This window comes from Sorex fumeus, unplaced genomic scaffold (genome assembly GCF_029834395.1).
Source record: "Sorex fumeus unplaced genomic scaffold, SorFum_2.1 ptg000047l, whole genome shotgun sequence".
NCBI lineage: Eukaryota > Metazoa > Chordata > Mammalia > Eulipotyphla > Soricidae > Sorex > Sorex fumeus.
The window spans coordinates 15,409,667-15,433,397 of record NW_026606104.1 but is presented as its reverse complement, the minus strand read 5'-3'; the positions used below and the strand labels follow the sequence as shown (position 1 = coordinate 15,433,397).

Here is a 23,731-nt window from a genome sequence, read left to right as displayed (position 1 = left end):
GCCCTTTGTTGCTATTATGGTGGTGGCAAACAAGTATTACAAGCACCTAGTCGTGGTGCTCATACTCTTTATTGTGGCACTCACCGGTTATCGCAAGTTTTGACAATGATAATTGTGACAGGTTCCACACTTTTAGTTGCAGTTCTCACTTGCATGCTCACCAGAGGTCATACTCCAGGCCTTGGTGCTCACCAATGGTTGCTCACTTAATTTGCAGTGCTCTCACACACCTTACTGGGCCAAAAACCGGGTGGGTTGCAACAGAGCTGCCTGGAACCACACAAGGTACACATGGGTGCCACCAGGGCTTAAGTTCATGTCCTCTCATTTGCAAGGCAGTGTGCTGCTTGCCACTGAGTAATCCCCATGGTAGCCATCTCTTTCCTATCACTTAAATTCTCGATATTTTAATATTACCTTTACTGTTAAAAATGTGCACAACAATGTTTTTTCTAAAGAGATATTAAGAAGATATCTGAGTAAAAGGCAAAAACCAAAACAAAAATCAAGTTGTTTGAGACAGATATTACACCCAAAGGTAATAAGAGAGGAATGAAAGAAAAAAAGTGGGGCAGGGGACGGAGAGAGATAGGGAGGGAAGGAGAGAGGGAAAGGGAGGGAGGGAGAGAGATAGAGACACAGAGAGAGGGAGGGAGGGGGAAGTAGGGAGAGAAAAAGAGAGAGGGAAGAAAAAGAGAAGAGAGAGAAAAAGGAAGGAAGATGGGTTAGTGCAATAGTATAGTGTTAGGATGCTTGCCTTGTATGTGGCTGACCCAGGTTTGATTCCCAGCATCCCATATGGTTTCTGAGACCAGTCAGGTATGATCCCTGAACACAGAGCCAGAGTGAAAAGTATTTCTTACAGATTATGGGAAAACATAAAAGCTATTCTGCAGGCTTCAAGCTGAAAGTGGTGATTTGGATTATTCAGTTATAACATATATTCATAAGCATTCTGTGCATACTAATCTTAAACCAAAGACAACTTTTTAAATTTTATTTAGTAATAAATAATTTTAAGTAATTTATTTAGTAATTAGCACAGCGTGTAGGGCGTTTGCCTTGCACGCAGCCAACATGGCTGACCCGAATTCGATTCCTCTACCCCTCTCGGAGAACCCGGCAAGCTACCGAGCGTAACTCACCGCACGGCAAAGCCTGGCAAGCTCCCCGTGATGTATTCAATATGCCAAACACAGTAACAACAAGTCTCATGATGGAGACGTTACTGGGCCCACTCGAGCAAATCAATGAACAACAGGAGGATAGTGATTTAGTAATAAATAAATTTAAGTAATAACAATTAAAAGACAAGTTTCACTGAATGGTCACACAACATATTTTGAAAAAAAATTATATACCTATTCATGATGGCAAAATCTGGAAACTATCCAAGAACAGATGACTGCATAAAGAAACTATGGGACATGTACAAAAATGGAACAATATTCAGCTCTAAGAAAAGATGAAATTATGCAATCTTATGCAAAATTATGCACTTAGGTAGGACTGGAGGATATCATGCTAAGTGAAGTAACCTAGAAGGAGAGAGAGAGATGCAGAATGACCTCATATGTGGGATAGAAAGAAGCATAGAAAGGAATAAGGAAAGGCCAAAAGCAACAGAACCTGATAACTAGTCTACTGAGCTGAGCTTACCCTGACAGTGAGATGTGGGGTACTGAGGGGCAGGAGGTAGTGTGATGACAATAAACCCTGAGACAAAGGTGTGGAAGGAAAAAGGACATTTATGTGGGGTTTGGAGGTGGAGGGAGTCAGGGGGGAGGGTCACTGTATTGCAATGTTATATTCACAAAACCTATCACTGACTGTATTGCAAAATTGTCAATCTTGATGACCAAAATATTTTTTAATTTGACATAAAATCTGTGATTATTAGGCAATAGAGTATAAATTTTTTTAAATTTCTTAAATATTTGCATTAAATGAAGTCTATAATCTTCTAAATTCTGAACTTAGTCCTCAGTTATTTAATTTTGTTAAATATTTATGTATGCAGGTTAAATATTAGAGTCTTAACATGTTAACACTTGAGCTTACAAAATATTAAATTGTTTTGTTTACACTGCTTTTTTGCAAGTCTGTTTTCATTTCTAAAAGCCACTAATAATTCTGTAAGCCTTAACATAAGTTCTTAAGAGATGAGAGACATTAAAAACAGTAAATAGTTTTTAACTGGTAATCAAATAAATATAATAGTCAAAACAACAAAGCCCTAAGTTCATTTTTCAACTTAATACTATACTCAAAGATAACTTTCACATGGTGTGTTTACGTCAGCATATGGTTTAAAATTCAATACAGAGTTTAAGTGAAGTGAATTAGTGAAAAATGTCGTATGGTCTAATAACATAAATCAGCATTTCCCAAACTGCCTTTCCTCAGAACCAGTTCCAAGAGCTGGGTGAAAGAGTCTTATAGTTAAATAAATGGTGGGAAACTCTAGAGTGAGGTCAATAGCCTTCTTTACAAAGCTTGGCTGAAGGCCCGCTCAGGGTCTTTAACAAGTTAATAAACACTGTAAATTTCCAAAGAGAAATATATTGAATTGTTAGCTTTAGTGAATTGGCCATAGGGTTGCCAAGAAAATGTTGATATCATTCAATACGGAAATTTGACATTTTAGGTAATCTTTCAAAATAAAGGCGAATGCAAATGAGAAGTAAAAGCCATAAAACCGAAGTCCAATCGTTCTTAAGAAAGTATATATACTTACTTGGTCTCTAATTTGGGAAGTTAGTTTTTCCATGTTCTTGGTAAAATATTCCAGCCTCTGTTTATAAGCTTTAGACGCCTTTTTTAGTGCTATAGTTTTTTTTTTACTAGATTCTTTCATTGTTACAGTTGCATGCTTGTTCCTTTTCAGCTGCAAGTTCCATTCAGATATCTTGGTTTCTAAACTCTAAAAAAAAAAAAAAAGAATTAATTAAACAATTTTAATGTTTCTGTAAACATTGCAAAGTATGTAAATAATCTTTCACATATATTTTATCAGAAATTAATCATAAGATTAAAGCAAAACTTTGGAAGATAATGATGAAGATAATTTTATCAACGTTTTTAATAGCTATAAAATGCATATTTAAAATAACTAAACCTACAAAACATAGAATTTTATTAAGATATTGGTGATGAGGATACAAACACTAATTTCCCTAAAACTTTTATAATTAACTAAAACTTTTTAAAAATTCACACTAGACTATTTTACACAGTACTAGCTATTTAGTGTACTAAAAAACAAAACATGGGCTTGAGACATTATATAGCAGGTTAGGCGTTTGCTTTGCACATGGCCCACCTGGGGACCTCAGGACATCTGAGACCCACCAGGAGTTATCCTTGAGTGCACAGTCTGGAGTAAGCCCTGAGCACTGCTGGGTGTGGCTTCAAAGCAAGAAAAAAAAATAAATTTAAAGAAATATCATACTTGTGTTGAAGACAATTGAAACAATCATATACACAAAATTCAAAGGATTTTGAATTATTGAAACAATCATATACACAAAATTCAAATTCAAAATACACAAAATTCAGTTACTCCCCTGTATATTAGGACTCATTAGTATAAATGACACAAACCTAAAGGATCTAAATCTACAATAGAGAAGAATATAGATAAGATATCATGAACTGATTTGTGAGATTATAGTTTACTAAAATTAAGTGCATACTTTAACACATGAGTTACATCAAGGACTGTTTAACCCAATAAGTAAAGTTTATGGAAGTTATTATTTCAAACTAAACAGGTTTGGATGAATGAATGACCCCCAGATCCTTAAGTGAGATTAGTAAAAAAATGTTTGAAGGCATATTACTTAGTCTAATGGTCTTAGTAAGCATACATAATACATAGTCATAACACAAAGTCTAATGGTCTTAGTAAGCATGATTATTTCCTCGACATACCTCTCCATGACATAATTAGAGACAGAATGTTAGGCTGGGAGGATAGAAATATTGGGTTTGATAGTTCTCATATTTAAAATAATTTTAAAATTTTGTACTTAAAGCACTTGAATATAACATATGTAAGAAATTAAAGACTTAACAATTAAATTAATCCTTTAGTGGCAACAAATATGTTCCCCAACTTCAAGCTATAATGTAAAGCTACAGAAATCAATGCAGGGTGGCACTTAACTGAAAAACAGATAGAAATCAAAGGAATCAAACAGACAGCTTAGAAATAAACCCACATGTATATGAACAGAAAATTAATGAAAAAGGTACTAAATAAGCATAAGATGGAAAAAACAAATTCTCCACAAATAGCACTAGGAAAATTGGATAGTCACATGCAAAAGAACTAAATTGAATTACTATGTTACACCCTGCACAAAAGTTAACTAAAATGTAGGCTTAGCAGATCTGTAACTAAAAACTACATAACAAAAATGTAGGCAATACATGCTATTGGCTTTCATAATGTCTTTGAGGAGATGATTCCAATGACAAGGGAAACAAAAGTGAAAATAAACAAATAGGACTTTGTCAAAAGCTAAAAAGCTGTTCTTTCACATAGTGCAAGAACCCATCATGAAAATGGAAAGACATCCTGCTGAATGGGGGATGCTATTTGCATATCATAAATCTGGGTAAGGTAAAGGTAAGGTAAAGGCCCTCCTGTTGATCATCAATTTGCTCGAGCGGGCCCAGTAACGTCTCCATTAGAGACTTCGTTGTTACTGTGTTTGGCATATCGAATACGTCACGGGGAGCTTGCCAGGCTCTGCCGTGTGGGCGAGATACTCTGGGTAGCTTGCCGGGCTCTCCGAGAGGGGCAGAGGAATCGAACTCGGGTTGGCCATGTTGGCTGCTTATAAGGCAAACGCCCTACCGCTGTGCTATCGCTCTGGGTGAGAATTAATATTAAGATATATAAACTATTAAGACTGAAACAAAAAAAACAACCCGAGCAAATAATAAGCAGAAGAGGTGAAAACACACACCTTTCTAGAGAAAACATATATATAGCCAATAGGCACATGAAAAAAAATCCATTATAGTTACCATCAGAGAAATACAAATCAAAAGTACAATGAACCAGCACTTAACACCTGTGATGATGGTCTATATTAAAAAGATCAGTAAGTGGGGCCTGAGCGATAGCACAGTGTGTAGGACGTTTGCCTTGCACTCAGCTGACCCTGGTACAAACCCCGGCATCCCATATGGTCCCCCAGCACCACCAGGTATAATTCCTGAGGGAAGAGCCAGGAGTAATACCTAAGCATCGCTGAGTATGACCCAAAAAGAAAAACAAAAGTCAGAAACAATAAGTGCTGATAAAAGTGTGGCGAAAAGGGAACCCATACATATTATTGGTGGGAATGTAAAATGGCCCAGAGGCTGTGAAAAACAGTATGGTAATAATACAGTATGGTAAGTAAACAATAAAAAGAAGGTCTACTATGTAATCCAGCAATTCTAGATCTCGTACCAGGAGTGGGGACCTAATTAGTAAAATCTAATTTATGTTTTACATTTTTTGAAAAAGCCATAATTCTGGAAAATAAAAGGTAAATTATTACAGAATTTAGGTTTTAAGGCTCCCTTTCAAACAATTATTTTAATTTTTAATCAAAAAAATCACAGTAAATAATGAGTTTTTTCTAATTGACTCAATGATAAAGAAAACTTACAATAAGCACCAAGAATAAGTATATCTTAAATAAGATTTTAAAAATTGATCACTTTGATAGTGAACAAACAGAATGAAAGAAGTGAAACATGTTTCTAAAGAAAAAATCTATTTTATTGAGTCTCCCTAAACTAAGAACTGTGTATCTCTTTCCATGAGACTTACCTTATTTGAGATCTTGCGGTACCATAATGGTCACTCTAATTTATTAGTATTTTCAGTGTTTTTTCTTTTTTGGGTAACACCCGGAAATGCACAGGAATTACTCCCAGCAGTGCTCGGGGAACCATATGGGATGGGATGCTGGAATCGAACCCGCATCAGCCACATGCAAGGCAAACGCCATACCCACTGTGCTATCACGCCAGCCCAGTGTTTTTTCTTAATGTCAGAGATTTCCAACCCTTAACCATATTATGCAAAATAAATAAATAAACTTTAAAAAAATATATCTTAAATAAATCCCATGAAGTATTTTAATAAGTAGCTGGGGGAAAGCAAATAAGGACAGCATAATAAACCTACTTTGGCGAGAGGAAGACGCCACGGGGAACATGGTTGTCATTCCACTAAGGGACCACAGGGTGTCAGGACCACATCATAAATAAATGTACTTAAAGCAACAAAACCAAACTTAAAACACCAAAGGTGACGTAAATTCTTCTTGGTCAAAGCTTCAATCAAGCCTTTCTCATATTAAAAAAATATATATATTTTTTCAAAAACTTCTACAACAGCTATTTGGGTCATAATTAAAATTTATGAAGGTAAGATCAATCGTGTGGGGTGCTTGTGTGAGTTGCTGAAGCACACATATTCCCTTGTTTTCATCAGAGCAGATGAACACCAGAGCAAAGTGGCACAGTAGGAACTGAAGTTCATTTAAAGTGCCCTTGGACACCACTGCCAAGGACACAGGAAATCTAGATGGGGAAAGCGCTTTTCTAAGAAATCACAGGGAGGTGGACAAAGGACAAAATTTATGTCCTTTGGGGCATGCTTTATATCCTCTTAATAGTAAAATACTTTTTTTCACTAAGAAAAATGCCAACCCAAGTGCAATTTGAAGCGTGTCTAGGTTGCCACAGCACACAAGCAAACAAATTAAACATAGGAACACTGAACCTTCACTGGGGGTTGTCTTTGGACACCTCACCTGAGAGGAGGAGCTTGCAAAAATTACAGTGGATCTAGTTAGCTTGTGCGGTATCAAGCAATTCCATATTCTTATTTCAAAGCGACTGTGAGACTTCCGAAGGAAAAAACATGGCTTAAACAAAAAGATTTCCCTGACTCATATTGCTGAAAAATTGCACAAGGAAATAAACACCCAGTGTGTTTTAGGTTAACTGATTTTAAAGCTACTGCCATTAGTAACATATAATAAATAAACATTTATTGACTGCTTACTTAATATCTGTGAGATAGCTGTAAAAACAGGAAAAAGTAATGGAACAATATTTACCAAATGTTAACTGTCGGATGACATTGCTTTGTCCTTTCTCCCTTTCTCCACAAGGAGCTTAGGTTTATCAGGTTACCCCAATCACAGTGCTCCCAAGTCACTCCCGTTCCTTCTTTTATCTGTAACCTCTTCTCTATGCTCTCTTCCCCAACCAGCTAATCAGCTTTTTCCCTTAATCAGAATTTGTTAATTTGTAAGGTCAGATCCTTCTAGGACACTGAAACTGTATGTAAGTTAATATTGCCTTTCTCCTCTCCTTATGTCTTTTGAATCGTTTACTTTAAAGCAATACCCTTTTTGGATAGATACAGGAAGACCATTAATATTATGCTTTGTAACTTAGGATTTAATTGGCTTTGAATATTATTCACTCCCAGGCATCTGCTTTCTCAACTTAAGCCTCATTTGCCCTTAGTTCCTAACACCCCAAAAGCAGGGTCCCGACGAGGGACTGAATGGACCCAAGGCAAGCGGTAAGCTACCCTGGCATCGAAATGGGCCAGGGCAAAGTGCCACGATTCTTAACTATAAGTTAAGAGTTTGATCATAGACAAATGCTGTCATGATCCAAAAGTAACAACAAGACTAGGACCCTACTAGGGGTAGGAAAGACTATCTGGTCTGAGCACTGTAGTCTGAGATTTAGATGGCCCTAGGAGAGCAATTCTATAAGTTTAAAGGTATTTCTTACTATATCCATACAAAATGATTTATATTATGTATGCTTATGTGTTTGTTGGACAAGGAGAGGAGAAACACACCCAGGGGATTCCGCTCTAGGGTGGGTCATCCTGCTGAGAGAGAGTATCTGTCCTAGTAGCGGCTTTCTCCCAAGGGAAAGAGTTCTACCCCTAAGATTATGACCACACCTATATGTAATTGTTACCCCAACCCCTCATGCTTTGGGATTTAACTGTACTGTAAGAGTGGGCTGGGGGATCAGAATCCAGACTCCAGAGCAAGAGGAGAAAGGAAATCAGGATCAGTGCCCAGATTTCAGAGCCAGGAGGAGAATGAAGGGGGATAGAGGAGGAGAATGAAGTAGCATGGGGGAGGAAGAAGCAGGAGGGGAGGCAGAGAAGAGAGACAAGAATGAATGGAGAGAGGATTGGAATAAACTGCAACTAAGACCAACCAGTCTGGCCCTCGTTCCTTCCTTCACCTGCCCATCGCCATCAACCTCCCCAGGGTGGGAGAGATAGACCGCCGCTGTTGTCTTTTTTGAGTTTACACAGTTAACAATGCTTTTAGTGCTTAAAAATCATTTTCATTTAATTTTATATTTTATAAATATTCCATAGTAAATGTAAATTAACTATATAATGGGAAAGATTTTTAAGGTAATGCAAGCTATACAAATCTTTCCTTTATTGCTGTGACAAAGGATAGGATTTTTATACTGCAAGTTAGAATCATACTTCAGAAGATATACAAGTCTTAAGTAAAGATACATTTCAAATAGGCATTTCCTATGCCAGAGCTTAAATTTTTTCAAATTAACCAAATTCTAGAATTAAGAAAAGACTTTATTTGTTCATTAATTTTACCACTTAAAGTATAAAAATGGTTAGATATTTATAACCTTGATATGTTCTTTCAATTTATCATTCTCTGCTCCTCTTTTATGAATTTGGTGCTGTAGTCGTTCATGGACTACTTTTACAGAATGTGAAAGACGGTTTGCTTTCAAAGCATTTGCCTAAAACAGAAAAATTACCAAAATTAATGTTATTTAATGTACTTCTCTATAACCTTTAAATTTACCCCATCTGTACATGGCCTAAAGAGTGGTGAAAAGCAGAGTCCCACTTTACATTAACTATCATCCCTCCCAATATAAATGTATTTCATGTACAAATATGGGAATGTTTCCACTTCCCCATCTCCATTTATTTAATGGCTCCTGATACATTTTGTCCTTTGTTCAATTTCTATTTACCCACATAAGTTAAATTATGGACTTGCCTATAATGCTTCTACAAACACCAAAATTCCTTAATTTATACTAAAATTGAAATAGAAATTTAAATAATTAAAAATTGTAAATTAATTCTCAATAATGACTTATGCCAAATACCCTGAGTGAGTGAAACAGCATTTTAAAAATTAAAAAATAAAATGCTTTTAAGAGTCATATTTGATACTTGAAAAATATCTAAATAATTCAAAAACTTTGGAACAAAATTCTTTTTTGGGGGGACACAGAGGTAAGTATGCAAAGGACAGTAAAAGAAGGTGTCAATATTAAGATAATAGGATTAAACTCAAAATTTGCTTACTTTTTCATCCTGACATAAAGAATAAAGTTCTTGAATATAGGTCTCCTTTTCAAGGATCTTCTTCTGAAGATTCTTCAACAAATATAAGGTAAAAGTTAGAAATATCATATCTTCACTAATATTGGCTAATTTGATAAAACCAAACAACAACAAAAATATATAAAAATTTAGTATGACTTACCGTATTCTCATTTTCATTATCAGTTAGCTCCTCTAACATGATAGAAAAGCCATTCCCATTCTGTAAAGAAAGATAATACAAATCAGGGTTTACATACATATATTTAGTTACATAAAAAATAAAAAGTATTGAATAAGTATCACTTAAAAATTAATATGAAAAACGAATGGGGCTGGAGTGATAGCACAGCGGGTAGGGCGTTTGCCTTGCACACGGCCAACCCAGGTTCGATTCCCAGCATCCCATATGGTCCCCTGAGCACCGCCAGGAGTAATTCCTGAGTGCAGAACCAGGAGTAACCCCTGAGCATCGCCAGGTGTGACCCAAAAGCAAAATATAAATAAATAAATAAATAAATAAAAGTTTAAAAAAAAAAGAAAAACTACTATGCAGAATGCAGAGTACACCCCCTCCCTACTCCACCCCTTCTACACACACACACACACACACACACACACACACACACACACACACACCCACACACACACACACCTTCAGGTAATATAACATTTTTTCAGTTGAGTTTACTGTCACATTCATTGTTCATCTTTTAAAAAAATTTTTTAACAGGGTTCATTTCTGGAGGTGCTGCAAATTGGTCCGAACTATGCTCAGAGGTAGAGCAGGTAGTCAGAGAGTACTCAAACTCAGTGTTCTCATATGTTCAAGGGAGGTATTCTATTTGAGTTCTCTCTCCAGCTCCCATTTCATCTTTTAAACGTGTTTGTAAAGTACATTTATAACTTCTACTTTGCAAAAAGAGGAAAATAAGTCTTGGACTAGCAAGGCATCAAAACTCCTGGTTCACTATATGAATTTAAATAGGAGGTAATACTAGCTTAAACATCAGAGAAAAGTTGGGATGGCAGTGAATTTCATTTCTAGAAATCATTTTTAAGAGACTATTTTGCTAGCTGTTAAGCTTATGTATCTGCAGGAACAGTTTAAGTTTTTATATAAAGTTTTTTTTTTTCCCCTCCCGTTGATCGTCGATTTGCTCGAGCGGGCCCAGTAACGTCTCCAATGGAGACTTTGTTGTTACTGTGTCTGGCATATCGAATACTCTCGGTAGCTTGCCGGGCTCTCCGAGAGGGGCGGAGGAATCGAACTCGGGTCGGCCATGTTGGCCGCTTGTAAGGCGAACGCCCTACCCGCTGTGCTATCGCTCCAGCCCATATATATATAAAGTTAACCATCAGAAAAATTTTTAACTCATCATCCCAAACAATTGCCACATATTTATAAAATGAGATGATTTAATAAATTAATCTCTAATGCTCTAGATTATACAATCCAGTGTCATAGACATCAACAAAAAAGGAAGTTCATAGTGATGTCCTTAAATAGGTAAAAGTAATAAACAACCTGAATTCTAGCAACAAGATAATTTTGTAAAGAATTATAGTAATTCTAAACCAGGGATGTGGCTAGGTGGTATATGACTTGTCTTGCAAATGCAAGGCCCCAAATAAAGTTTTTGAGATTAAAAATTAAAAACATTTTTTCTCTAAAAATATGCCATTTGGGTGCTGGTAAGACAATACGAGTATTTAAGGTTCTCGCCTTGCACATGACGAACTTGGTATGATCCTTGGTACCACACATGGTCTCCCAAACATTGTCAGGAGTCAATGTTTCGGAGAACTAGCAGACAGGTGGAGCTAGGTGGAGTCCATGAGCCCAACCAGTTGTGGCCCACACCTTCTCCCTCCCTCCCTTCCTTCCTCCCACCAAAATGTCACTTTCATGCAGAACTATTTATAGTACATTTAATGACTGACATTTCAAACAAAACTTCAAAAATTATTTCAACTGAAAATATACCAATATTTTAATATTTATAGTTTGTATATAAATAATATGCCCTTCCAGTGAGAAAGAGTGAGAAATATCACTATTCAATTAGTTTTTCATGTTCTTACTTTTTGGTACTCTGTCCTCCTAAGATGGTGTTCTAAAGCTTGTTTTACTCTTGTGAAAGTGTCTAATTCTTTTGTTAATATTTCCTTCTGTTTAGAAATCTTCAAATTTGATTCAGAGAGAGTAGCCTGTAAAAACACAAGAACATATACATATTTTAAGATAGAGCATTAAAATATAATTTCTATTCTCAAAAAATACTTTTTCTAATAAAATACCTTATTTTCTATAGCACTATAGCACTATCCTCCCATACTTCATCTATACAAGTGATAAATTTATCCAGTAAGCATATAATCTTTTGTTTTGGGTTTCTTATTAACACTTAAGTACACTGAAATTTTAGAAGTAGCCTATTACAACACTACAGAAAATATAGTTTATGTCTCAATAATTTTTTCATCCTAAATTCAGCAAAAATAATTGTATAGTTTAATTTCAGATGAGTTAAGTGCCAAGGTAAAGTTGTAATTTACCTTCTTATCTTATAGTTGCTAACTTAACCTTCTTGTCAGATGTAAGCCTGAGACCATCTTTTAGGAAAAGAATTGAAACTAATGGCATAGGCCAAGAACACTGATAAACCCTCATTTTAAAAATCAAAAGCCAATTTATGAATATAACAAAGATATGAGACATCATTTTATGCATTCTGGAGATATTGTCAGCTTGTTATTTATCAAATGTTTACAAGATAAATATTCAGAGCTAGAGCAATAGGACAGAAGGTAGGGAGTTTACATTGTATGAGATAGACCCAGGTTCAATCCCTGGCACCCCAATGGTATTCTGAGTCTGCCAGGAGTGATCCCTGAGCACAGAACTAGGAGTAAGCCCTGAGAACCACCAGGAATAGCCCCCAAAACAAAACCAAACATACAAGGTGAATACTCACATCTTTAAAAGTAATTTCTTCAACAGTGTCCTTAAATAATGGCAAAAGTAATTCCATAGAATAGGTCACCAATTCAGCCTCCTCAAGTATTTCCTCCAATTCAGTTTTTTCATTTATCATGTCCTGGTGTAGGCTAATAATGTATGTATAAATAAAATTTAAGTTAAATCTGTCACGGGAAGCAGGAATACTTATGTCAAATAGTACGACCTGATTAAACATTAGCTATCCTTTTAGCTCTTTATAATATATCAGTTGTCACTAATAACATATTAATTTTCTATTATTCTATATTTTCTATATTTGGTATAATAAGAAGGGGTGTTGGCTTTTGTTTTTATGTTTTGGGGGGCTTTACCTGGCTGATCAAAGATCTTATTCCTACCTCTGTACTCAGGGATCACCCCTGAGGGTACATAAGCAATGCAGAGATTGAACCTGTCTCTGATATATCCAAGGGAAGACTTACCTGCTGTATTATTTCTCAAGCTACTATAGTTAAGTTTTTAAGCTGTGAACATGTATAAAACACAAAGACCACCAAAGCAATATTTCATTGTGTTATTTACATTATTCAATATCCCTTGTGTGGTTCGTAAAATACTTTGTGAGTATGCACATGCATGTTCCTTCTCCCTTACTCCAAATCCAAAATATTTGCTTCATTAAAACTTATTCCAAAGTCCTCTCTTGAAACTTGTTTTTTCAGCAAAAAATTCCCCCAGGAAAATGAATAAATTGAGCAAGTGATACACAGAAAACTGAAACTTTCCAGATACTTTCCACACTGGGCTTTGGAATACTTTATTATCATACAAAACAAAACTGCTGGGACTGATAAGATAGTAGAGCAGGTAAGGTACTTTCCTTGCACACCTCCAACCCAGTTCAATATCTAGCATAACATACTATCACCTGACCCCTGCCAACGAATACTTGATTACAGAGCCAGGAATAAACCCTGAGCACTGGCACATTAAAAAAAAAAAAAAGGAAAAACTGCTATTTTCTTTCTTGATCGTGTTATCTAGATACTACCGTGTATCACTTGTAGATATATTTATTTTGGGGAACTATTCTTATAGCCTAAAGTCAAGATGCATCTTATACATCTTAACAATGAGGTAGCAATTGACTTGTCATTGTTGCACACACCAAAAACTTATGGAACAGGTGTCCACTCTTTGCAGACTACCCCAGTAATGGGATGAAACCCCTAGATATAAACATAAGATAATTGAGTGAGTTGGTGAAGCTTGATTGTTTAGCAACGTTCCAGAAGCAAGACTAAGAATTATGCTTGTTGCATATGTTGATGGAGCTCAGCATTAATAAATTATTTAACTTAAACATATTTCTAAACCGGAATATGTAGAGAGATACTACAGTATCTTGCCTCAGGCAAGGTGCTTACCTTGCATGAGGCCAATCTGGATTCTATCCCCAGCAACCCATATGGTTCTCCAAGCACTGCCAGGAGTGATAGATGAGTAAAGAGTTGGGAGGTAAGCCCTGAGTATTGCCAGTGTGGTCCCCAAACAAACAAAATTTTCCTGAACTGCGGCACATGCAGGAGGCCTGGCTTAGAGCACCAGCACTACTTCGTTCCTTAAGGGAGGTGTTGCTCCCTACGCCTCAAGCCAGAGTAGTCCCTGGACACTACTGGTGTGACCCCCCCAAACAACAAACCAATAAAGAAAATCTTATTAAGAAATGACTTATCACCAAAACAGTTAATAGCCAGGACAACTAACTCTTGAGTCAAAAAGTGATTCAGACAAATCTGGCTTTGAAAATAAAGAAGTTTAATGAATATCTTATTTAAGTTTTAAAAAATGGGCAAGTTTTTGGGAGCCTTTTTAAAATTTATAAATAAAATTCTCTGACAGGAAAGCATTAAGCCTTTCTTCAGTTGGCAGCTCTTTTATTTCTTAATGGAACCCATTACACTGGTCCATTAAGTATTAGTGACATCTTAGAGATTATATTACAAAGTAGACTATTGCTTAAGCATCCCTGACTTATTTTAAGCACCACTGGTTTAAGTGATGAATCTCAGAAGATGTTGGCTATAAATGACACCTACACATTTTATAAGACCATGATCATAAAGTCAAAAATAAGATACCAGATACATTTTTATAAATAGTAGGTTAAATTAAAAACTGGACTATCTTATCCATAGTGACAATAATGGCATTTCAGGGTTATCGTACAAGAAGTCAATAGGCCATATAAATAACAAGTGCATTCCATTCTAAAGAAGAAAAAAAAGTCAAGTATTTGTTATATATTAATATAGTAAATAACAGTGAAGTAGTGCTTTTTAACTCACTTGGTCACTGTCACTGTCCTCCCGTTGTTCATCGATTTGCTCGAGCGGGTCCAGTAATGTCTCCATTGGAGACTTTGTTGTTACTGTGTGTGGCATATCGAATACGTCACAAGTAGCTTGCCAGGCTCATTTCCAATTTTTTCACAGAACTGGTATTTTTATTTACCTTACTTAAAATGCATTATATTTAAAAAGTATTATTAGGTAAGGTTTACATTTTTAATTGCTGCAAGATTTGCCATTTGGGAAGTGGGGGATTGGGGCACACACTGATGGTTCTTAGGACTTACTCTTGTCTCTGTGTTCAGATTTCACTCCTAGCAATGCTCAGGATATCATATACAATGCCATGGTTCTAATCAGGATAGTTTCAAGCTAGGCAAGATCTTTAACCTCTGTGCTATTTCTGGGCCCCTTAAGAGTTTTTTTTAAAAAACTATCTAATTTATTCTATGTACCTTTATAATCATATTAAGCAAATATGTGAATTATTAAATTTAAAGGGGACATTTACAATATGTGCAAAACTCTAAAACCAGAAAGTGAGATATCACCTATTATTGGAAAAAGACCAGTTGTTATTACTTTCACTCTCATGCCCTGATAAATGTTTCTTCTCTGATCTATTTTTAAAATAGTAAAACAGTTCTTCTAAGTGACTTTCATCATCTGAGGTCTCCTCCATAAATCTGATAAATGATTTTATAGGCAACGTCCAAAATAACTTCTTCACATAAGCTGGAAAGTAGGAAATAATTTATTATAATAGTTTCACTATGTTCTGTCATTAATCAATCATATAGTAAAGATACAGAAAAAATTAATTACACTAAAAATTGAAATTATAAATGCTAATTATGATACAATTTTGATAGAAAATAGCATCACTCAATACATATCAATTTTCACAGTATTCCATTATTTTATAATCACATGAATGCAGATTTTTTTGTTGGTATTATTTTAAATCAGTGAAACTAGAAAGGATATAAAACCCATGGGTTAACTATGGATCTCACTACATCCACCCAATATAATTAGGGTCTAATATTTTGTTCTTTAATCTATTATGAATTAATATCTGTGATGGTATGTGCTCGGGATCCAATTTCATTTTATTGTATGTGGCTAACAAGTTTTTCCAACACTTGGTTGAGGGTACTTTCTTCGGTCACCTTAATGCACCTTGCTCTCTAGTCTTAAATTAACTACACATATGTCTGAGGACTTATGTGTGGGTTCTCAGCTCTATCTCATTGGTCTGAAAGTCTGCTTCCCCATGCCTCGCCTCTGTCCTCCCCATATCATAGACTTTTATCACTGCTTTTTCAGTATTATCTAAAGTTGGGAGATGAACAGGTACTGGGAGGTGGCAATCCAGCTCCACTCCTCTACCCCAAACCCAATCATCCCATCTCTGTACAGTATAGCTTGGAAGCAGTGGTAGGAGTTCCAGGACAACACCTGAGGACTTGGTGTGTGGCCAATTACCACAAAAACCTCAAACTTAGTATTCTACCCACTCCCATCTTCAACCCGACATAAACATCATAAAACAGCACTGATCCAGTCTACATCTTGTCAATGGTGAAAGTAACGTATAAGACAATTGGAAAATGAAGAACACAGAGATGCAAACAGAAGACAACAAAAACTCAGGGAGATCACCAGTGACTTTATGCCTCTGTAATCTGCTTGAAGAAGCCTTTAGGACAACAATTGTAGTAATGCTCAACAATCTGAAAATGACATTCAGGTGAAGAATCATCAAATGTAAATAGAGCTTAATGGGGAAAAAAAATGAAAGAAATCATCCAAATAGAAGTAATGGAATTTAAGAATACATGTATAAGTTTTTATAAGCGTTAGAAGCAATGCAAATCAGTACACTTGAAGATACAGTAAATAAATGTGCCAAAAAAGATGAGGAAATAGAAAAGAGAACAAGAAAAAATTAAGAGAACATATGGGAAATTATTGACAATGCTAAGATAAATAATTAAAGACTAATTAAAGAGATGGAAGAATTTCCCCAACCTGGAGAGCAAGATGGGAGTATAGATACAAGAAACCCAACGAGTACCAATGAGAGCAATCCCAAGAAAAACCACACCAAGACACTTTGTTATCAAAATAGTAAGAACCATAGACAGAGGAAAAACACCTTATGTCTCCAAGACAGAAGCAAAATCTAGCATACCAAGGACAAAAACATCATATTCACAGAATATTTCTTTAGCTAATATACAAAGTGAATGCAAAGAACTTTCAGCAAAACATACTCTACCCAGCAAGATTATTATTCAAACATCTGTTGAAGACATATTTAGTATTTGACCCTGAATTTAGCTCTGACAAGGAGATTGAGAGATCACATATAAAAAGAAAATAGTGCATTTCTGCATGCAACCAAACTCCACATATAATACATGGCAACAAACCTCTTCATAACAGTTATTTCTCTAAATAATCAGTGGAGTTAACTCCACTATAAATGACGCAGAGCAGCAGAATAGATCAGAAAACAAAATCCAACCTTTCCCCTTAGATAGGCACAAAACAAGGATGTCCACTGTCACCACTCCTATTCATCATAGTTTGGAAAGCCCTTGCCATAGTAATCAGACAAGAAAAAAGACAAGACATCAAAAGGATTCAAATTGGAAAAAAAGAAGTCAAACTATTTGTATACCATATCATACTATACACGAAAACCCTAATGAATCCACCAAAAACTCTAGGAATAACAAACCAATTGTGTATGGCAGAAGGTGACAAAATTAATACAAAAACAAAAACAAAAAACAAAAAAAACAAAAAACTACTCTGTGGCCTTCCTGTACGCGAATAATGAACTAAAAAAAAAAGAAATTATAAAAAGTCTATCCCTTTCAAAATACTGCCCCAAAACATCACATACCTCAAAATCAAATTAATTAGAGAGCTGAAAGATTTACACAGTAACCATAAAACTCCCCAAATAGTAACATCAATCCTAAGAGAAATGAAAGAAGATTGGAGACACCACATTTCCCTAGTCTGAATTATACTATAAAGCTATAATAAACACATTTTCATGACACTGGAATAAAGACAGACCTGCAGACTAATGGAACAGAGTTGATAATCTGAGTTAATATCCCCAGATTTATGCACAGGTAATCTAGAGCAAAGGAACTAAGTATATAAAGTACAGTAAAGAAAATTTCTTCAGCAAATGGTGCTGGAAAATATAGAGAGAAAGAAAGAAAGAAAGAAAGAGAGAAAGAAAGAAGGAAGGAAGGAAGGAAGGAAGGAAGGAAGGAAGGAAGGAAGGAAGGAAGAACTGTACCTCACACCATTCATAAAAGTAAACTCAAAATGAATTAAAGATCTCAAAATTAGACTGGAATCCATACCACACATTGAAGAAAACATCATCAGCACTCTAACATCATCAGGAAATTAACCACAGAGGAGTCTTCGAAGAGATAATCACAGAGTCAATGACAACAAAAAAGTAGACAAATGGGACTATATCAAATTAAAAAAAATTTGCATAGTGAAAGAAACTCAAACTATAATAAAAAGACAATATGCTAAATGGGAGAAAATATTTGTACACAATAAATCAGATAAAAGGCAAATATCAAAGATCTGTAAAGTACTCACAAAAGTAAACAACAAAAAATTCTGACAACTCATCACAACAAATGGGGCAAGATGATGAACAGAGACAGCCAAGGAAGACAAACAAGATGCCCAACATGCTTATGAAAAAGTCATCACTGTCACTCATGATTAGAAAGATGCGAATCAGAGCACCACTGAGATATCATCTCATATTAGTGAGAATGGCACATATCAAAAATGTCTGTAAACAACGTGGTGGTTGGGTTATGGCGAGAAAGGAACTGTCAACTACTGTTGATAGTAATGCCATCTGGTTCAAACCCTGTGGAGTGCAATATAAAGATCTCTCTCTTAAAAAAAAAATAGAAACAGAATCCCAGTATGACGCAGCAATACCACTTCTGGACATCTATCCTCCAAGCACAAAAACATTCATTTGAAAGGATATACGCACATCGATGTTAATTGTAATGCTTGCCAAAAATAGCCAAGATGTGATCTTTGTATTTTTGCGGTAATTTCTACTGTAATTTTTCCCCCTCTCACTTTTAGATTTTTTGGCTTTTTGGGTCACATCTGGCAATGCACAAGGGTTACTCCTGACTTTGCACTAAGGAATTACTCCTGGCAGTGCACAGGGGACCATATGGGATACTGGGGATCGAACCCAGGTGAGCCACATGCAAGGCAAATGTCCTACCCGCTGTACTATTGCTACAGCCCCTTCCGCCTTCACTCTTGATCTTATTCGTTACACTTCTTTTTCTTCATGACCCTAGTAAGGGTTGATCACTTGATTAATTCTTTCAAAACATCCACTCTGATTTCATTGATCTATTGTACTTTTTAAATGTACACATCATCGATTTTGCCATGATTTTTATTTCTCTACTACTGACCTTTGTTATTCTTTCAGAGTTTCTTAAACTGTGAGGTTACTTTATTTACTTAAGCCTTTTCTTATTCCTAGATAAAAGAAGATCTTTTTCTTAGACCAGAGAGATGATAGAGGATATAGGGTGCTTGCCTTGCTCATGCCTGACCCAAGTTCTATTCCCAGCAACCCATAAATTCCCCTATCTCACCAGGAGTAATCCCTGAGTGCAAAGCCAGGAATAAGTCTGGAGCATAACTGGGTGTGACCCTGCTCTGAAGAAAAATTTTTCTTGACGAAAGCCTTCTTATTTATTTCTAGGAATCAATTTTCTTGATTTTCTCTGATTCAATGGTTGTTCAGTAGCACCTGTTGTTCAGTTGTGTAGTTTCCAAGTACTTTTTTTTTCTAGCTTTCTTTTAATGGTTAATTTCCATTTTCATAGCTGTAGAGCAGATATTTCAGAGTAATTATTTGGATTGAATATAATCGACTACCATATACAATATTGTTTTTTATAACTGTCTAGTGGGGACTGGAGTGATAGCACAGAGGCAGGGCATTTGCCTTGTATGCGGCCAACTTGGGTTCAATTCCTAGCATACCATTGGTCCCCTGAGCACCACCAGGAGTAATTCCTGAGTGCATGAGTCAGAAGTAACTCCTGTGCATCGCTGAGTATAACAAAAAAGAGGGGATATATATATATATATATATATTTTCCCCCTTTATATATAGAGGCATATGTGTGTGTGTGTGTGTGTGTGTGTGTATACACACACATACCTCTCAGAGAGCTTAGCAAGCTACTGAGAGTATCCTGCCCTCACTGCAGAGTCTGGAAAGCTCCCTGTGGTGTATTCGGTGTGCCAAAAACAGTAACAAAAACGGGTCTCATTGAAAGACCCTGAAAGAGCCCTGAATACCGTTGGGAAAGACGAGTAAGGAGAGGCTGCTAAAATCTCAGGGCTGGGACAAATGGAGACAATTTACTGGTGCCTGCTCGAGTAAATTGATAAACAACGAGATGACAGTGATACAATGATACAGTGAACTCTCTAGTGGTGAAACCAAGACACCTACATAGAAAACATATTTCATAATCTTTAATTCCCAAGCATCAACAATTTTAAATAAATTTCCCATATAGCAAAGAGTTTACCAATCCCTTACCAAAAAATGATGCATTTAAAACTTTTTTTTCAGGAGCAGACAATGTTTTATACTGATCCAACTACAATCAATAAGCAATGTTCTATTTTGGTCAATAAGTACTTGACGGGTGGTTGTTCCGGAACCATGATTCTGGAAATGGTGAGTAGAAAACTTGTTCTGAAGTGGAATGAGGGGAGAATAGGTCAGAGAGAAGGATACTACAACAGTGGTGGAGGGAAGTGGTCAAGTGGTAGAAGGTGCTGAAAAGTGTTATGTATGACCATATCTGTAAGAGTGAAGTATGCTACGAATAATTTGTTTGAAAGTTGCTTGTCCTAGAGGGGGGCTTATGAGTGTGAGGGAAACTAGGGACTCTATAGGAGGGAAGTGGATACTGTGAAGGGATTGGCATTGGAACAAAGTATTCCTGAAACTCAATCATGAATAATATGTAATTCATGGTGACTAAATTTTTTTTTAAAGACAAAGAATAAAGATCAGAGGAGACAGAATTTGCAAGGGCATGCAGAAAAGACAAACCTAGACACAATAAGAGCAGAACTGCCGGCCCAATTAAACAGTTTGAGCTTCTCCTAAAGGTCAGAATGGATTATTAAATATTTTTAAGCAAGCAAATGACTGCGCAGAAGTGCATTTTAAAAACAAAAACCCACAACCCTAAAACAAGCACTAACACTCTTGAAATTCAGTTATCTAAAACAAAGCAAAATAAAACAATACAAAATAGACTCCATTAGAAGTTGAAAAACAAAAACATAAATCTGGTGGTCATTTAGAAAATAAACTAAACCTGAGGATAGCAGAAACAGTAACTAGAGAGATGAAATGCCAACACAGTTGTTCTGTACAAAGGTTTGAAGGAATAAAATCTGCTTCCACCAGAGGTAAAAACATGAAAAGCAATGAAGAAATCAATGCCAGAATAGAAAGAATTCAGCAATGAATGAAGCAATCAAATTTAACACCTCATTTATAATGAACATCTGAAAGGATAGCTTGACATGAAAGTTCTAGATAATGACGTAGCTTATCCTGTAGGTACAAATATTGTTAGGCCAGTTTCAAGGCAATATAGTATTAGTATCACCCCTCCCTTTCTCTTTCTTTCCTTTTTACAACAGAATATAGGCAGGTAGACTGACCACATTGAACCATTCCTTGAAGTCCCAGAGCAGGGCATAAAATAAAAGAATTTTGGACCAGGCTCAGAAGTTCTTAGTCCTTATGAGTCACTAGACCTTAAACCCCTACAGCCACAGTGGGTCTCAGTTTCTACTTTTCAAATGAGATTAAATTTCTGCAAAGCTGTGATCAGACTTAAACAAAAGGAAATAGAGGTATTTACAGGTTAGTTTCATTTTCTCTTTTAGTATTTCTTTGGCTCACCCTGTTAGGATTGCATTGGGAATTTTTTTTCTCCAAACTTTTCCATGTCTTTTAATAAATGATCATCATTCATAAAATTACTTATAAACCTGAGTGTTTGTATAGAACTATTTTTTTAAGAAATTCTTTCACAATCTATTCTTTGCATAATTATTAAACATCTGACTGTACTATTACAACAGCCGCAAAGGACCAGAATTATTGACATCCAATAGAACTTCCTGGAGTACTGGGGCTAGAGATAGGTGTTATTCCAACCTTGCTATATCCCCACTTTGGGATTCATTCATTACACAGACCAAGCACAGTGAAGAGTTGAAAATAAAGTCATTTTCTCATACTTTGGGGAATTAGATATAAAACTGTCCTATATACAAATCTATTGTGATGAAAAGGAGAGGCAAGAAAATGGACACCTAGCCAGTAATTAATTACCGCGTGATGATGACATTCTCTGTCTAAAAAGAAGAAAAGCATCACATTATTTTTAAAAAAGACAAGCTTTGTGGAGCCGGGTACAGCAGGTAAGGTGCTTGCTTTGCACGCAGCCAACCTAGTTGGATCTCCCACTTCCCATAGGGTCCTCTGAGCACTGCCAGGAGTGACTCCTGAGTGCAGAGCCAGGAGTAACCAATCCCTGGGCATCACCAGGTTGTGGCTCTAAAATCAACAACAGCAAAAATAGACAAGCTTTGTATTATTGTTTGAAGCGGGTAGGGCGTCTGCCTTGCACGCAGCCAACATGGCCGACCCGAGTTCGATTCCTCCACCCCTCTTGGAGAGCCCAGCAAGCTACCGAGAGTATTCGATATGCCAGACACAGTAACAACAAAGTCTCCAAAGGAGACATTACTGGGCCCACTCGAGCAAATCGACGATCAACGGGAGGGCCTTTACCTTTACCTTACCTTTACTCTAACTATAACCAAGTGCTGCTTCAAAATATTCCAATAACATCATTCAATCACTAGGAAACTTACTATCCAAAATGTGACCTTGAAACCTTGCCTCCCTAACACCAGCCAGTCCGCCTGAAGCTTTTTAAATATAGAAGCACCACTTACAGGTAACCAGTACTCAGCCTTGGCATTGCATTTACTTAACCTCTAATTACAGTCACTCTTGCCAAGGAAACCTGCAGCCAGACATTTTAAGTGACCTTGCTCAAGGCTACACCTGATTCAGTGGCAGAGTCCAGTCTGCATTGCAAGCCATCCTGTAACTGTACAGATGGAAATGAGGACCTATGGACCCCGGGGAAGGAATGTTTCCGGAGGCTTCCTGGAGTATTCCTCAATTACTGAGCCAGGGTCTAGCACCTCTGGGAGATTTTAGGGCAGAAGCATAGAAGCAACCAAAGTTATGGAGTGAGGACCCTAGCACTATTTCTTTCTTTTATTTTTTTTTTTGTTGTTGTTGTTTTACAACACTTTCAAAGTTATTTCATTTTCAAAAGCAATAAAGAATTTTTTAATTTTAACTAATTTTATTGAATCAGAGTGAGATAGTTACAAGCTTTCATGTTTGGGTTACAATCACAAAATGATCAAACACACATCCCTCCACCAGTGCACATTCCCCACCACCAATATCCCCAGTATATCCCCCTTTTCCACCCTCCCCCTGCCTCCATGGCAGGCATGATTCCACATAATCTCTCTCTACTTTGGGACAGTATGGTTTGTAATACAGACCCTGAGAGGTTATCATGTTTGGTCCTTTATCCACTTTCTGCACACATCTCCCATCCCAACCGAATCCTCCAGCCATCTTTTTCTTAGCAATCCCTTCTCTATTGCAGCTGCCTTCTCCCCTTTGCTCATGAGGCAGGTTTCCAGCTATGGAGCAATCTCTCTGTCCCATGTATCTACTATCCTTAGATGTCAGCCTCATGTTATGTTGTTTTATACTCCACAAATGAGTGCAGTCTTTCTATGTCT

The 23,731-nt window shown here is 36.4% G+C and overlaps 1 protein-coding gene across 1 annotated transcript in view; it reads right to left on the bottom strand.

The window, feature by feature from the left end:
- Positions 1 to 22,881, bottom strand: part of ODF2L (outer dense fiber of sperm tails 2 like) — a 46,538-nt gene extending 23,657 nt beyond the window's left edge. Inside the window, exons 1-7 of the mRNA XM_056123362.1 lie at positions 22,856 to 22,881; positions 12,409 to 12,541; positions 11,516 to 11,641; positions 9,594 to 9,653; positions 9,413 to 9,484; positions 8,716 to 8,832; positions 2,738 to 2,923 (exon numbers count right to left, since the gene is read on the bottom strand). Of these exons, the coding sequence (XP_055979337.1) occupies positions 2,738 to 2,923; positions 8,716 to 8,832; positions 9,413 to 9,484; positions 9,594 to 9,653; positions 11,516 to 11,641; positions 12,409 to 12,541; positions 22,856 to 22,881 (720 nt within the window). The remainder of the gene's footprint in view (positions 1 to 2,737; positions 2,924 to 8,715; positions 8,833 to 9,412; positions 9,485 to 9,593; positions 9,654 to 11,515; positions 11,642 to 12,408; positions 12,542 to 22,855) is intronic.
- Between the last annotated feature and the right edge of the window lie 850 nt (positions 22,882 to 23,731).